General features: G+C 46.2%; 1 protein-coding gene across 1 annotated transcript in view; it reads right to left on the bottom strand.

The window, feature by feature from the left end:
• Positions 1-17,538, bottom strand: part of MID2 (midline 2) — a 348,031-nt gene that overhangs the window by 116,611 nt on the left and 213,882 nt on the right. The window contains exons 5-7 of the mRNA XM_088444211.1: positions 10,822-10,970; positions 2,670-2,797; positions 1,172-1,315 (exon numbers count right to left, since the gene is read on the bottom strand). Coding sequence (XP_088300337.1) covers positions 1,172-1,315; positions 2,670-2,797; positions 10,822-10,970 — 421 coding nt within the window. The remainder of the gene's footprint in view (positions 1-1,171; positions 1,316-2,669; positions 2,798-10,821; positions 10,971-17,538) is intronic.

Below are 17,538 nucleotides of genomic sequence, written 5' to 3'. Positions count from 1 at the left end.
AAATTTGGAGCCAATCAGACACCTCCCTGGTGGTATTGTATGATGGATAAGTACCTGCATGTATTTCTCAGCATTAACAACACCATTAATCCTGACCAATTTCCCAACTCCATTTGCTGTGATGCAGCCCCAAACTTGCAAGGAACCTCCACCATGCTTCACTGTTGCCTGCAGACACTTATTATTGTACTGCTCTCCATGTTCCCCTTCTATTACAGGCAAATATTTTTGACTCATCAGTCCAGAGCACCTGCTGCCATTCTTCTGCACCCCAGTTCCTATGTTTTCGTGAATAGTTGAGTCGCTTGGCCTTGTTTCTACGTCAAAGGTACGGCTTTCTGGCCACAACTCTTCCATGAAGACCACTTCTGGCCAGACTTCTCTGAATAGTAGATGGGTGTACCTAGGTCCCACTGGTTTCTGCCAGTTCTGAGCTGATGGCACTGCTGGACATCATCCGATTTCGAAGCTGATGCACTAAGTTTCCTTGGCCGATCACTGCGTCTACGGTCCTCAACATTTCCTGTTTTTTTGTGCTTCTTCAAAAGAGCTTGAACAGCACATCTTGAAACCCCAGGCTGCTTTGTAATCTTTGCCTGGGAGAGACCTTGCTGATGAAGTATAACTACCTTGTGTTTTGTTGCTGTGCTCAGTCTTGCCATGTTGTATGACCTGTGACATGTAACGGTCTTCCACAACCTCACCTTTGTAGCAGAGTTTGGATGTTCCCCACCCAGTTGTAGGCATCCTACACAGCTGTTTCTGTTCCGGTTAATGACTGTTTCAACCTACATATGAAAATGATGATCATTATCACCTGTTTGTTATGATTGGTTAATCATACACTTGACTATAATTCTACAAAATCCCAGACTTTGTGCAAGTGTACCTAGAAGAATTGATGCTGTTTTGAAGGAAAAGGGTGGTCACACCAAATATTGGTTTGATTTCTCTTCTGTTCATTCACTTTGCATTTTGTTAATTGATAAAAATTAACTATTAACGCTTCTATTTTTTAAAGCATTCTCGCTTTGGAGCATTTTTTCCACACCTGCCTAAACCTTTTACACAGTATTGTATATATATATATATATATATATATATATATATATATATATATATATATATTTATGTCTGCAATATTGAATTTACTTGTAAAAGGAATTCTTACTGATGAAGTTGGCTTGCCCGGTATAAATGGTATATTGTAGCTCATAGGAACCAACACTGAATTCGTCATCTGAGATCCAGTGGACTGTTATGGTATCATGAGATGCAGTACAAAGCTCTTCTCTGATAGAAGGAGGGTTTGGAGCTGCCGATTTAAGTGAAACCAACATTAATGCACTTAAACAAGAAAACATTAGCAAACAATACATACAGCACCCAGGTGTCGCAGTGGGATTGGTACAGCGGTACTACATGTTAGTAATGTGATGTGACGTGAAGCATTATAACCGTTTTGACTTTAGAACTTTAAACATGATGGTAAAGAATAATGTTTAAAGCCGACATGGTTGCAATGCTTTACATACCTTACTATTATGTTGGCATACCGTATTCGACATAATGCTGTTCTCATTGTCATTTTCATCATTTAAAATATCGAAAACGTAATTTCAACCCATCACAGGACAGTCTCAATCTGGGAATCTGTAATTCAGGTTTCTCTCCCTTGTTACCATTTAAGGCTGTAGCTGTGCTTCTCAAACATGTCCTCAGGTCTCAACAACATTTATGTTATACAGATCTAGTCTCCTGGAATATCTGGTAGAATCCAGAATTTCAGGGAGCTTTCCCAAACTCCCCGGAGAGTAGACAGCCTCCTTCCATTCACTCAATTCCTAGTAAAGTAGGGGTACTGATTGGTGAAGCTAACCATGTCATCCTACACCCCTTCCCCACAGTTTCAGGCATTGAGCAGTGTGGAGAAGGGCTGCAATTACACTATTCCCTCCACCATTCCTCCTGCACTTTCCTTCCTTCCTTCCTTCTGCCCTCCAGCTTTTCTCAGAGGACATTATTACATTGTTGGCAAGTACAGTATGTCACAGAAACATAAGTGTATATATAAGATTATTGGAGCACAAATTAATGTACACATTAGAATATACTGACTTCCACATACATTAAACTTCACATAGCATATATTGTTTGTAGAATACATCCTTAAGTGGCGCAAGTCAGGTCAGTGACAGCCTGAGATATAAACATAAGAAATGCCCAGTGTAGGAATACCGTTATGGTCACCTTAATGCATGGGTTTCTGGGGAAAGCAGCCATGTACAGGAACTGTGAGTGAATTCACCTAAGGGGCAGTTGTTGGTCTTTATCCCAAATGAGACAGAAAATAAAACAGCAGGGTGTCCAGCTAGAAAATTGTGTATACACAAAATACATTTTGACTTTAAAGATATCTCTGCTCCACAACAGATTTACTACTGGCTGCTCTCAGGCTAGTTAGGAGTTTGAATGTTAGCTCTCATTGTAACTGATGTTAGCTGTTATCAGTTACTCCTTAGACATAGTGAGAAAACCTATCACTGCTATAAAATATATTAAACTATACAAACAATAACAGTGGAATTAAAAAAAACCTGGGACACCGATTAATAAAAATAGTTATAATTTATTAGGAAGATGAGTGAATTTATAGCACATTATCTTACCCGTTACATAGTCCAATCCTTCTAGCAATTTTTTCTCTCTGGAGAAATCCAGGGCAAAGTTTTCAAAGGCATCATTTAAATTGACATCAGGGATAAGAACTTGAGAAGATGTAGTTGCCATGGATACTCTGTCACAAGATAACAGCACCATTAAATATTTGGGTTGTTCAGTGACTTTTAACAATTGTGTGAAAGCAATTTCAAGTAAAATAAAAACTGGTTTCTTTCCTCTGTTAATGTAAGTTTCCTTCGGGTGCTGTTTCCTACCATAGACCAGAAACATACTGGTCTGTTAATTGGCTGCTGATGTAATTGACCCTAGTCTTTGTGCAGTAAAGAATTGAGGAGTTTAATTACTAAAGCCTTATCTCCTGCGAATATACTGCATTTTATTATATAGACCCTTTAGATTGCAACTTCACAGAAGCAAAAATGCTGTGAATGAGTAAACATTCTCTATAAACCACAGTGTATTATGTTGGCACAATATACTGTAAATGATAAACAATAACTAGTGGGAGGGGTAGTGCCATAAAGGTACAGCATGGTTGACTTTATGTTTCAAAATATCTGGAATGGCAATGGCCGTATTTAATCTATTAAACAAAAACAACAACAAAAACATTGTTTGCATTTTCTAGTGCTTTCCTAGGTCTTCAGTATGTAGAGCAAGAGAATTGACACTGTGAAGCGACAATGTCAGGAACAACAAAGGGGTAGGTTCAGTCAGCTGTGAGTTCTGTACTGTAAAGTCCAAGGTTAAATATCCGCACAAATCGCAGGATATTTTTGCCAAAAAAATTGGAACAGCTCACGCAACTCAATTAGAAACGTCAAGATGCTAGCATTGTGGTAATGTCACTTTAATTCTGTACTGTGCAAACTATATGAAGTGCATGGTACAGGGGAAATCATCCTGAACCCCCCAAAAATGGTAAATAAGAGCAGGAGACCGTAGGAGGCTGTCAGCGGCCATTAGCAAAGTATAATGCTGCCCACACACATAGCGATATTTTACCCAATTTGGCCAATTTCTACGCATCGTGACGACAAATTGTGTAAAAATATGAGATATGGTAAGAACTTACCCTTGTTATCTCTATTTCTACGAAGTCCATAGGGTTCCACAGGATACCTTGGGTATAGGTGATGACGTCAGGCATCGGGCACCATAGAGTTAAGTTTTCAGCCTCCCAGGATGCACTAGGGTCCCCCTCCTATACCCCGCCCCCGAGCGAAGGCATCTCAGTTACGTACCAAGCCATAGGCCGAAGGAGGAGAAGGAAGAGAGAGAAAAAAGATCTGGATACACACAAGAATCACATTCTCACCAGAGGGAGATGGAAAAACCGGTGACCAGAGCAAAGCCCATCTGCAGCACACGTGCGACAGGGCGGGAGTCCTGTGCAACCCTATGGACTTCGTAGAAATAGAGAAAGCAAAGGTAAGTTTTTACCATATCTCATATTTTCTACTTCAGGGTCCATAGGGTATCCACAGGATACCTTGGGGATGTCCCAAAGCAAAATCCTTTAAGGGTGGGGACGCTCCTGTGCTGAAAGGAGAATCCGCCGCCCAAAGGAAGCATCCTGAGAGGCAAAGGTGTCAAACGCATAATACCTCACAAAGGTATGGACAGAGGACCACGTGGCCGCCTTGCAGATCTGGACTGCAGAGGCACCACGTTGAGCTGCCCACGAAGGACCCACAGACCTAGTGGAATGAGCCTTCACAGAAGGAGGAACCGGCAGGCCTTCATGAAGATAAGCTTCTGAAATCGCCATACAGATCCAGGCTGCCAAAGTTTGCTTTGAAGCAGGCCAACCCTTTTTACGGAAGCCATAGAGGACAAACAAGGCGTCCGACTTCCTAAACGAAGAAGTGCGGTCAACATAAGTCCTTAGGGCCCGCACAACATCCAACGTGGCCTCACCCACTGAAAGGCCAGGTGAGTTAAAAGCCGGTACAACTATTTCCTCGTTAACATGAAACTGGGAAACAACTTTGGGAAGAAATTCAGGACGAGTGTGTAGCACTGCCCTGTTCCCATGAAAAATCAAGAAAGGGGGTCTACACGAGAGAGCCCCTAAATCAGAAACCCGTCTGGCTGAAGCTATGGCCAGAAGGAAAATAGTCTTAGCTGTTAGCCATTTAAGATCCACTGAGCCCAGTGGTTAAAACGGCGGTCCTTGGAGAGCCCTCAGGACCACAGCCAAGTCCCAAGGCGCCACAGGTCGAACAAATGGCGGCTGAATTCGCAGAACGCCTTGAATAAAGGTGCACACATCAGGGATTGTAGCAATCCTACGATGAAACCAGACAGACAGGGCAGAAACCTGCACCTTCAAAGAAGTAAGGCGAAGCCCATGGTCTAGTCCCGCTTGTAGGAAGACTAGCACTCAAGACAGACGAAACTCCCGCGGTGCATAACCTCTCGGTCGACACCACTGGAAGAACGTATGCCACACGTGATGGTATATTCTCGCGGAAGATGGTTTCCGAGCTCTTAGCATGGTTCGCACTACAGAGCTGGAAAATCCCCTGGACCTCAACATGGCCGTCTCAACAGCCACGCCGTCAAAGACAGCCGAGTCAGGTCCGCGGGAAGACAAGGACCCTGTGACAGAAGGTCAGGTCGTAGTGGCAACCGCAGAGGACTGTCCACGGACAGACCCTGAAGGTCTGAGAACCAGTGCCGTCTGGGCCATGCGGGAGCTATCAACAGGAGTGTCCCTCCTTCCTGTTTGAATTTCCGGATTACCCGCGGAAGAAGGGCAAACGGAGGAAACAGATAAGCGAACCGGAACGTCCACCGGACGGACAGAGCATCCACCAGAGACGCCTCTTCGTCTCTTGTGCGAGACCCGTACACCGGCAACTTGTTGCTCTGCCGGGACGCCATGAGGTCGATCTCTGGAAGACCCCACCTGTCCACCAGCAGTTGAAAAACATCCGGGTGCAGGGACCATTCCCCCGGATGAACGTCCTGGCGACTGAGAAAGTCCGCCTCCCAGTTTAGCACTCCCGGGATGAAGACTGCTGATATGGCCGGAAGATTGCGCTCCGCCCATACCAGGATCCGGGACACCTCCACGAGAGCTGCCCGACTTCGGGTTCCTCCTTGCCGATTTATGTAGGCCACGGTGGTAGCATTGTCCGACTGGACCTGCACTGGGTGACCTTGGAGAACCCGATGTGCCTGCTGGAGAGCATTAAAAACCGCTCGGAGTTCCAAGATGTTTATTGGAAGCTCTGTTCTTGCCTTAGTCCACCTGCCCTGGAACAAGTGTGGACCCGAGACTGCTCCCCAGCCCCAAAGACTGGCGTCCGTTGTTAACAGGACCCAATTCGCCACCCAGAACGGACGACCCTTGTTGAGATGGGTCGTCTGCAACCACCAGGCTAGGGACAGGCGAACCTCCGGAGTGAGCACCATCGTCTGGGACTTTAGATTCTGAGGCAGTCCATTCCATTTGGACAGGATCAGGTGCTGCAGAGGTCTGGAGTGAAACTGGGCATATTCCACCATGTCGAATACCGACACCATGGAGCCCAGTAACCTCATCGCCGAGTGCAGAGACACCCGGCGGCTCTGTAGACAACTGTGCACCCTCAACTGCAAGGCAGAGATCTTTTCACCCGTCACAAAGATCCTTTGCTGTCTGGAGTCCAATAAGGCTCCGAGTTGCAGAATCCGCTGAGACGGGATCAGGGTGGACTTCTGCTAGTTTATTAACCAGCCGTGCCATTGCAGTACCGCAATGGTCAGGTCCAAGTGGCGTAGAAGGAGCTCCGGAGATCCTGCAACTAAGAGAAGGTCGTCCAAGTACGGCAACATGCGGACTCCCTGCAGCCGCAGGGAAGCCGCCCTGACCGCCATCACCTTGGTGAAAACACGTGGTGCTGTCGCCAGGCCAAAAGGTAACGCCCGGAACTGAAAGTGGTCGCTGTGGATTGCAAACCTGAGGAACTGCTGATGGCGTAAAAGAATAGGGACATACAGGTAAGCGTCCTGTATGTCCAATGACACCATGTAGTCCCCAGGTTCCAGCGCCAGAATGATGGACCGTAGGGTCTCCATCCGAAACTTCAGTACCCGCAAAGACTTGTTGAGAGCTTTGAGGTTGAGTATCGGACAAAATGACCCATTGGGTTTCTGCACCAAAAAGAGATTGGAATAGAAACCCTGGCCCTTCTGGGAGAATGGAACAAGCACTATAACTCCAGCCTGGAGCATAGTGTGCAAGACCTTCCGGGCATTGTTCCGGTCTGATGGCAGACCCGTGGTGAAGAATCGAGACGGGGGTCTGTGCCGGAAGGAGAGGGCATACCCGTGGGAGACCACCTCGAGAACCCAAGTGTCTATCGTGGTGACCGAACAACACCGGGCGAACTGCAACAGGCGGCCTCCCACTTTGGGATCCCCCTAAGGGAGGCCCGGACCGTCAGGCCGCAGGCTTGTCATCTGGCTTAGGGGCCGGACGTCTGGTACTCCAGGCCTGCTTCTGGGGCTTGGCCGATTTTTTGGGGCCAGCCTGTCGGGGAAAGGACTGTGCTTTAGGCCTACCCTGGGCCCTATAAGGCCGAAAGGACGATGTAGCTGAACCGGAAGGAACTGCAGCAGACGGGAGACATGCCGATTTGGCTGCCGCCAGCGTGGCTACAATTTTGTCAAGGTCCGGACCAAAAAGAACTTCTCCATTAAAAGGCAACGCTTCCAAGCCCTTTTTGGAATCAGCGTCCGCCATCCAAGATCGCAGCCACAAAGTGCGACGAGCAGCAACAGCTGCCGAAGAGATTCGCCAGGGTACTAATAACCAAGGCCGCTTCGTTGATATAAGTGGCCGAATCCCGGAGATTGCCGATCAACTCCGTCTGTTCAGCTGAACAGTCGGAATCGAAGGACGCCTCCAACGTATCAGCCCAGCGCTCCATAGCTCTGGCAACCCAGCAAATGGCCATCGCTGGCCTAGCTGCCCCTCCCGCAAGGGAATAAACGGACTTTAGGCAGATCTCCACCTTGCGGTCCGTAGCATCCTTAAGGGAGGACATGGATGGCATGGGTAATGTGGCACTACGGACTAGGCGTGTCACATGAGAATCCATCCCTGTGGAGGGGATTCCCACTTAGAAAAATAATTATCCGCGAACGGATAAGCCACCGCCAAACGCCTCTGCGGCTGGTATCGTTTGCCAGGCTGTTTCCACGCCTCCTCTAAATGGTCCACCAACTGACCCGAAAGAGGAAACACTGTGGCGTCACCCTTAACATCCTTAAAAAAAGGCATATTTAGATTTAGACACCGGAGGAACTTCGTCCTCAAACACCAAAGCTGTGCGGACTGCCCGAATAAGTCCAGGAATATACACCTTGGACCTAGCGTCCGCCTCCTTAGTACGGAGAGGTTCCTGGTCGGAAAGATCCAGAATCTCCCCATCATCAGACGTCACTTCGTCATCCTCATAAGGAGCAGACAGAGACGCCACCGGCCGCTTATGTGGCCTCAACACAGACTCCCCTTGCAACACCTCCGACAAGTGCTGTACAGAACTAGTCAGGGAATTAACCCACGCCGGCTCCTGAGAGACCGGGAGAGGGGAAATAGGGAGACTGCGGGGTACCATCAATTGCCTCGGGAAACCCTGCATGGGTGACGACACCACTGATTGCTGGGACAATCGCATCTGTGAGAATGCGGGCTGCGGAGCTAACTGGCCCACCAAGGTTGTAAGCGCCTGAGCGAAACAAGCCCAGGGCGGCTCCTGTACCGGTGCTGTGACCGTAATCGGCCGCGCCAATAAAAAACACTGCCGGCATAGCCCTTCCGCGCTACCCTCCCCCTCCGCTATAGGTACTTTACACGTAGTACACTGAAGCCGGAGAGTAAAGTCACTCTCAGACATGATGATGGAAAGTATGTGACCCCTCTCACCAATACTTTTAGTATAGTGAGAGACCACCCTGCAGCACCGCACCGCAAGGGCTTTCTGAAGATGGCCACCGAGGAGCATAGAGGAGGCTGGCCTGGGGGAGGAGCGCTGCCAAAGGGCCAGTCGGCGTGTGCAGAGAGGGCTGTGTGCAGCGGTGGAGGCGCCGGCTGTGAGACAGGGAAGGCGCGCTCCCCTGGCATGCATATAACCCCTGGGACGCCGCAGCGCTACCGCTCTGCCACGGTCCGCTGTCCCAGGGGGGTAGTGGAAGCGCAGGTTAATACCTGGCTCCATGCTGCAGCCAGTTTCCAGGGAGCCCCCTGCCTGGAAACTTAGGCCATGTTCAGCAGGGTCCCACCGCAGGACCCCTGCTGCTTAAGGGACAGTGATAAGGCTGACAGTAAGAAAGTAAAAGTACAGGCAGCAGCCTGTAATCCCGCTTAAATCCGGCCATGGCCCAGAACATCTGGGGTCACCGCTAGCTGTGACCCCAGATGCTTACCAGCATCCCCGGATCGGTACCGGCGTTCTGGTACCGGCGGGGGTGTAGGGAAGACAGCATGGACGTCAGTACTGACAGTCCATGCTGTACTTCCAGATGTGCAGCCACAGCTGCAAAGAAGAAAACTTCAGGGGCTCTTCTAAGCCCCCCTCTAGCAGGTGCATCCGACTCCGGCCGGGCACCACAAGAAACTGGGATGCCTTGGCTCGGGGGCGGGGTATAGGAGGGGGACCCTAGTGCATCCTGGGAGGCTGAAAACTTAACTCTATTATGCCCGATGCCTGACGTCATCACCTATACCCAAGGTATCCTGTGGATACCCTATGGACCCTGAAGTAGAAATATGGGGAAATTGTGAGTGTCCACTCACGATCACGATGCCAATGTGCGTCCCCGCTCGTCGTACCTCGCATCTTCAGATCTGCTGTGCTGTAGGGCAGATTTGCCAATCTGGGACACAATGCACTGGCTGCACGATAGATCTTGGACATTTTTTACTCCAAATCATGACAACGACTGCCGGGGAGCTGCCTGGGGAGAGTTCAGGGGAAATCGTACACATCGTGGGATTGAGAACACATCGCTATGTGTGTGGGCACCTTAAGAGGCTTTTTAATAGTTATCACATAGTCTGGAAAGGCAACTCTGGCCTGTTATTGGTTTTACCTGCTTTAAAAAGTTGCATGACCTAGTTCACAGATAATTGAATCTGCTCCTGGAAATTAGCGACAGTGTGCAACAATGTATCTCAATAATATGAAGTACTATATCTTTCAGTATTTAGCTCTAATCCATGGCTTGCAGGATGGTAAGGAGACAAAAAATGGGTTTGCACTTCCTACCAGGGGCGTATCTATAATGGGTGCAGGGTGTGCGGGGCACACGGGCCCCCGGGTCCAGGGGTGCCCACACCGCACACCCAACTCAAATAGGTAATTATACATACCTCTCCGCCGATTCCCGAAGTGCTGCTCCGCAACGCTGAACCGGCGCTGTAGAGCAGCAAACACTCACTGGGAAAATGGTGGCGGCCATTTTCCCAGTGATCTGCGCATGCGCAGAAAAGATGTCCCCGGGAAAGTAGGCACGGGCGCCATTTGCATGCGCTGTAGATTCTGGCATGAAGCCAGAACCTATAGCTCTCAGTGCCGCTGAGCCGCAGTCAGAGAGGAGGGGGCCCAAACGGAGGCTGCACACGGGCTCCCTACTCTCTTAAAACGCCAATGCTTCCTACCTTTCAAAAGTTAATTATGCAGTTGTATATTTTGTGTGGTGGTAAACAAGCATGGTTAATATGAGAGCGAATTGGCTTGTACAAGTCTGTAGAACTTTAACAGGTGTACTATTACATAATAAGAGAAGAATACTGCCCTTCCCCATAAAGTAAAGCTTAAAATCCAAATACACTAGGTTTCCTACAATACAGTCACATATACTGTATTTCTATTAACAGCAAGTGTTAAGCCAGGTACACGCTGGAGCGATGTCAGGCCGATTTGCCATTTCGTAACTACATATCGCCTACAGTACATCGCTCACTGTGTACACATGATTGCGTGCTTCCGCGGTCGCTAGCGATGGTTGCACAATCACTTTTCAAGGGCATCGTTCTGATGTCGGGACGAATGCCTGTCACTCCAGTGTGTACCCAGCCTTACAGCAACCATTGCACTTCTCATCATTAAACACATGTAACAAGTGGATCTGTTGGTCACTTACCTATCTACTACAGTCTTGGCAGCCTGCAGGAACCTCGCATGATCCTTTTCCTTCAGGAGATGATCAGCTTGGTTAATTAGCACTGTGGATCGTTCCAGCCTCTGTCGACAGTTGGCAATTTGCTGAGCAAGTTTCCTTAACCTCATCACCTTAAAGACATTTTTGTTATATATAAGGTAAATTGTTTACTGAAATTTAAATATTTTAAATATCAAACAGGTCAGCAATATCCTCCATAACTGTGTGCAAGTTTTTGAGTAATGGGAAGATGGACACGCATGCAAAAGTTAAAGACAGAAAAACAGAAAATAATACATATTGAATACTTAAATATATAGATATATACTGTGATAAAGGTAGTCCCAGATGACAACACCTCACACTGATATGCTGGACCAAGTCCTCTATTTATTCGTCAGGAGGGTAAAACAGACAGTATGCTTGTTCAGCTCCAAACAGCAAACATACAAAAAGTCCTGTGACCCTGTCTCTTACTAGACATAAAAGCAGCTATCTACTGTATACACCGGACATTAGCTGGCATCGTCACCCCACAATGCAACACACTTAAATACCTCCACTCAAGCACTTACTGTACCCAGTGGTTCCCAAACTTTTTTGAAAAACAGCGCCATAGATTATCAGCATTCTTTCCATGGCACCTCTGGGCCAAAAGTTTCTTATTGAGAATTTTTAGCAAAAATTAAATGAAGTAAATTGTGCTTATATGTCACCCTTAGGTGCAGTTATGTGGTGGTTGGCAGCCATTTCTGATTGGCAGCCATTAGCACTGGTTTTGCCTATCACACTGATATTTGGTGCTGAACCTCCAACCCGAGGCACCCAGTTTGGAAACTACTGCACTAAGTAATTACTTAACACACAGCTGATTCCCCCACCTCTTGTCTCTGTCCGTGTGTTTATAATCCACAGCTTACAGTCTGTCAACAATCATTAGAAAACCAGGGATCGGAGCCCTTTGCCACAATATATAACACAACAGGACTCATCACCCACCACTGGTATCACCACCAGCCTCCAGTTGAGCCAGATCCCACATACTCTTGGGGTCACTTTACCTTTAAGTTTCTTTGCAAGGTGCCAGTGCCAGGATGGCACACCATCTAAGGAGACTAAGGAGAAGTGGGAGCTCTCCAAGGACAGAGCAGGAGGCGCACAACACCTACCTGTAGGTTAACCCCCTCTTTTGCCTACCAATGTAAGATGCCGTCTTTTTATTCTGACCTGTACTACAATTATAACAGATGCCTGGCAAGCTCATAGACCTACTAGTCAGTAGACCAAAGGTCCAGCAGAGGAGAGGTATTTGTCTAGAACCACACGTTAAGGGGCCCCCTAAAAGATTTACCCACTTCCGCCACCGAGCAAACACCACATTAATAATGTGAAGCAGGGGACAGATAATACCGTAACCGGAAAAAATGGGTGCTTTACAAGGACACACCTAATTAGACCACCTCCGCCATCCATAGAGAAGCAGTGTGTCTATGAAATAAACTAATTGGTCCTGCACACACGGCTCTTCTCATCATTTATCCACCCCCACACACCTCATACACACACAGGGGCGGATTGGGATGGAAAACCAGACGGGGACATTTCTGGAAGCAGCCCTAATGAAGGCAGGGTCTGTTGATGGGGGCGGGATACTCCCTCCTCATAGGGTCTACGCAGGCGTGGGCTTCTTTGTGATTTTGCTGCAGTTGCGGCAGCGACTTTCTGCTAATGTCATTACAAATCCCTCCCTGGTGTACATCCATACGTGTGAATGTGTAAGGATTGAGACGCCCACTGTCAGTGTCTACAGATGCTGCAATCATGCCATGTGTGTCTTTATACTCCACCATCAGTTGCACCATTGAAACTTGTACAAGTTCTATGCTAGAAAAGTTAATAACTGGCATATCAGGGGCGAATAAGTCAGTTAGTAGAAAGGGTGTGCAGAGGTTATCGCAAGCTGGTTCCTGGTTTGAAACAGAGCCATGGCGCTTTTTACCAACAGGTTTGTTTTTTCCCTGTGTCGAAGCTGGATAATTGGCTGAGACAAGATCAGTTTAAAATTGGCAAGACGCCATCTTGGAAATTAAATCGCAATACGCCATTTTGCGAATGGCCGCCCCAGCGCCATTTTAGATAAACTCACAATTAAGTACATATGGCGAGATTACTATTAGCACCATGCGATTGCATCTTTCATCATTTCTCATATACACAGTAATACGCACAATTGCGCTGTTAACTAGTCGCATATTAGCGAATGCGTAAGATCCTATATGAAAACACCGTTTAGTAGCGAAATGCGCACGCATCTGTCCCCAGTTAACTAGCGATTGTTGGTATGCATGCTATTTTTCAGTGCCTGACGTGATTGTTAAAATAAAAATGTTATACTTTTAATGCACTATGTGGCGCCCCCTTTATTCAGTTTTTTAGAAATCTTTTCCTGGTTGGATTCGAGTACACTGGGAAGACGACAACTGATAACAAGCAGTGTGCAAGCAGACTGACACCTTTTTTTCTGTGGATGTGGATTGCAGCCTGCAAATGAATTGAGCAATCCATTATTGGACTTGTAGTTCCACAAGGAAATGCTGTAAAAAACTGCACTTGCGCTCAAGCATATTCCATATACAGTCAGGTCCATAAATATTGGGACATTGACAGAATTTTCAGATTTTGGCCTCTATTCACCACCACAATGGTTTTGAAATGAAACAAACAAGATGTGCTTTAACTGCAGACTTTCAGATTTAATTTGAGGGTAATTACATCCAAATCGGGTGAACGGTGTAGGAATTACAACATTTTCAATATGTGCCTCCCACTTTTTAAGGGACCAAAAGTAATGGGACTATCAACTCAAAAGCTATTTCATGGACAGGTGTGGGCTATTCCCTCGTTATTTCATTATCAATTAAGCAGGTAAAAGGTCTGGAGTTGATTCTAGGTGTGACATTTGCATTTGGAATCAGTTGCTGTCAACTCTCAATATGAGATCCAAAGAGCTGTCACTATCAGTGAAGCAAGCCATCATTAGGCTGAAAAATCAAAACAAACCCATCAGAGAGATAGCAAAAACATTAGGTGTGGCCAAATCAACTGTTTGGAACATTCTTAAAAAGAAAGAACGCACCAGAGAGCTCAGCAACACCAAAAGACCCGGAAGACCACGGAATACAACTGTGGTGGATGACAAAAGAATTATTTCCCTGGTGAAGAAAAACCCCTTCACAACAGTTGGCCAAATCAAGAACACTCTCCAGGAGGTAGATGTATATGTGTCAAAGTCAACAATCAAGAGAAGACTTCACAAGAGTGAATATAGAGGGTTCACCACAAGATGCAAACCATTGGTGAGCCAAAAAACAGGAAGACCAGATTAGAGTTTGCCAAACAACATCTAAAAAAGCCATTACAGTTCTGGAACAACATCCTATGGACAGATGAGACAAAGATCAACTTGAACCAGAGTGATGGGAAGAGAAGAGAAGGAAAGGAACTGCTCATGATCCAAAACATACCACATCATCAGTGAAGCATGGTGGTGGTAGTGTCATGGCGTGGGCATGTATGGCTGCCAATGGAACTGGTTCCCTTGTATTTATTGATGATGTGACTGCAGACAAAAGCAGCAGAATGAATTCTGAAGTGTTTCGGGCAATATTATATGCTCATATTCAGTCAAATGCTTCAGAACTCATTGGACGGCGCTTCACAGTGCAGATGGACAATGACCCGAAGCATACTGCAAAAGCAACCAAAGAGTTTTTTAAGGCTAAAAAGTGGAATGTTATGCAATAGCCAAGTCAATCCCCTGACCTGAATCCGATTGAGCATGCATTTCACTTGATGAAGACAAAACTGAAGGGAAAATGCCCCAAGAACAAGCAGGAACTGAAGACATTTGCAGTAGAGGCATGGCAGAGCATCACCAGGGATGAAACCCAGCGTCTGGTGATGTCTATGCGTTCCAGACTTCAGGCTGTAATTGCCTGCAAAGGATTTGCAACAAAGTATTAAAAAGTGAAAGTTAGATTTAGGATTGTTTAGTTTGTCCCATTACTTTTGGCCCCTTAAAAAGTGGGAGGCACATATAGAAACCGTTGTAATTCCTACACCGTTCACCTGATTTGGATGTAATTACCCTCAAATTAAATCTGAAAGTCTGCAGTTAAAGCACATCTTGTTTGTTTCATTTCAAAGCCATTGTGGTAGTGAATAGAGGCCAAAATATGAAAATTCTGTCAATGTCCCAATATTTATGGACCTGACTGTATATATATATATATATATATATATATATAAAATATAGATAGAAATAGACTTTTAGTCAATCGGATGAAAGGGAATATATATTCGGTAGATTAGGTTCAGTGGTGCTGTGATTAGGTGCAGAGTTAGAATCCACACATTGCGTTCCAGTAAAAATAAATGAAAATGGTGCTTTACTTCCAGCATGGACACCAGTAAACAGAAATAGAAAATAATAAACAATCTAGCCATCTCTTACGGCACTAGCTCACTTTTTGAACCCTCTCTATAGAAGCAGCTAATCTGCATGAAAGTCTCTCACAGTCTCTGTGATTGGTGGTCCTTCCTGCCACATGCAGGACTGGACACTGGCCTCTTGGCCTGGTATACTTTCCTCAGCTTGTTGGCTGCCGCCTCTCACAAGGACAGTGTCAGAGGTATAGGGAACTCCCTGCCTCCTTGCAAGTATGATCCTGACCACCTGGTCTGCTTCACTCACACTGCCGCCCCACCTGGACTGTCTGACTGTGTCCACCAGCAGCCTCACCTGGGCTCTGGTCATATGGCAGCCATTACACATCTTCCCACAATGCTTATGTACTCAGTGTGGGCGGATCTCTCGTGCCACATACATAATCTGCTGCTCACCAGAACCATCTCTGGTGATACTGCCACATATCAACCTCCCCAGCTTGAAACCCCTGGGTTCAGTGACATGGGACGAGGCCATCTCATGATGATGTCCCTCTTCACTCTCCTCATGAGAGAAATTCACCTCATTCATGGTTATATAAACTCTTGTGATCTCTGGGGGTCTCATCCTCCAGATTCCAGAATTTATTTTCTCCAAACTTTTTTTCCCACTTTATGGTAGCAATGCTATTTCTTGCTTTCTTTATGCAGTACTTGAGGGTCATCCCTGGATACCACGTCAGGCATCAAGAACTTAAAGTTACTTTTCCCAAAGGGACATACTTCATCTTTACTTTTGCCACCTACATCAAAATCCAGCAAGTTGCTTTCCTCAGAATCTTCCGATTCAGACCAAGAACAGCTTTTTCTTTGTTTATTTTTCATAGAACAAAGGTTCCTGTTGCTCAAACCTCTAAAAGCCACACTTTTCAGCCAACTTCTGCTTGTCTTATCTTTAACCTTCAGCCTTGTATTGGCTACTGGCATACTTCACTGATGGCCCCTTGAAAGAAGAGGAACTAACAGTATCCGGAGAGTCATCATCATCATGATCACCACAACTTCTGGACCTTGGCTTTATGTCAACCGACCATGTACTGGCACTGCCACACTCAGATTCCAGACTCCCATGTCCACATAAGATACTTGAGTATTTACTCCGCTGATCCACAGAATTTATCTCATGGCTTTGATGGCTATCTGCCACTTCATTAAGGCATAGTTCTCTTTGACTTTCTTGTGCTCCCGATTTTTGAGTCTTGAAAATATGATGAACAATTTCAACATGTTCCACCAGCACAGGTTGAAGTTCACTATCCATAGAGGTCATTATTTTCAAATAATGTCTAGCTGGACTACTTGCTACAAGCTTTATCATGTGAGACCACTCCACTTCCCCACAGAAAAATTCAGCAGCATTGCAAGTTCCATCCTGCTTGCATGTAGGCATTGATTCACAAACATGAGTAGTATTCTTCACAAGACTCTCAGAATTAACTTTCTTTAAGGTTCTGTTTTGCCCTGGAAAACTGTGTGATTGAGTCACATTCACATCACTCTGAATACACGGCAACAAGTGAGCCTCATCATTTGAAGCCATCTCCATCTTCGTAGACTTTTGTACATCCTGCAGCTTTGCTTGACAGGTCAAGCGATCACCATCTGTATATGTCAGTTCTTTATTATCAACATCAGACACAGTTTTGCAATCTGGACCTGTGCCCCTTTTGGAGGACTTCATACCCTCACCTATCATAGTGAGTTGAAAGTCACTGCAAGGAATCTCATCCACGTTTCCAAGACGGACCTTTAGGGAATTTCCCAACTCTGATACTTCTTTCCCTTCTTGTGCACTGGTATAGTTAATGAGGACATCTCTATGGTCCCATTGCTGCTTAAAGACATAATTCTGGAACATCTTACTTAGTTCCCGCAATTCACTGTTTGTCCGCTGCTCATCACACAAGACACTCTGCACCGGTAGCATATCACTCTGCGTGCCAGCCTTTTCAAGATCAACCTGTAACAATTGCTGCTTGTGTTTATGTACTTCTGCCACACTGGGTTCAGCGAAGACATCGGACGCCATTTTAGGTCCAGAATCCAACTTCAAAATGATATTTCACTTATTTTCCTCTTCTGATTTTCCCACTACTATGTGGAACTTTTTCTGAGCCATAGACAGCTGCTCTTCCAGCTGGGCAATTTTCACCATGGCGCTTTCCAACTTGCTCTCAGTTTGCAGTAGATTGC

The sequence above is a fragment of the Taudactylus pleione genome, unplaced genomic scaffold (assembly GCF_031769625.1).
Source record: "Taudactylus pleione unplaced genomic scaffold, aTauple2 ptg000352l, whole genome shotgun sequence".
NCBI lineage: Eukaryota > Metazoa > Chordata > Amphibia > Anura > Myobatrachidae > Taudactylus > Taudactylus pleione.
The sequence above is the reverse complement of the archived record's forward strand: the minus strand, read 5'-3'. Positions and strand labels throughout refer to the sequence as shown.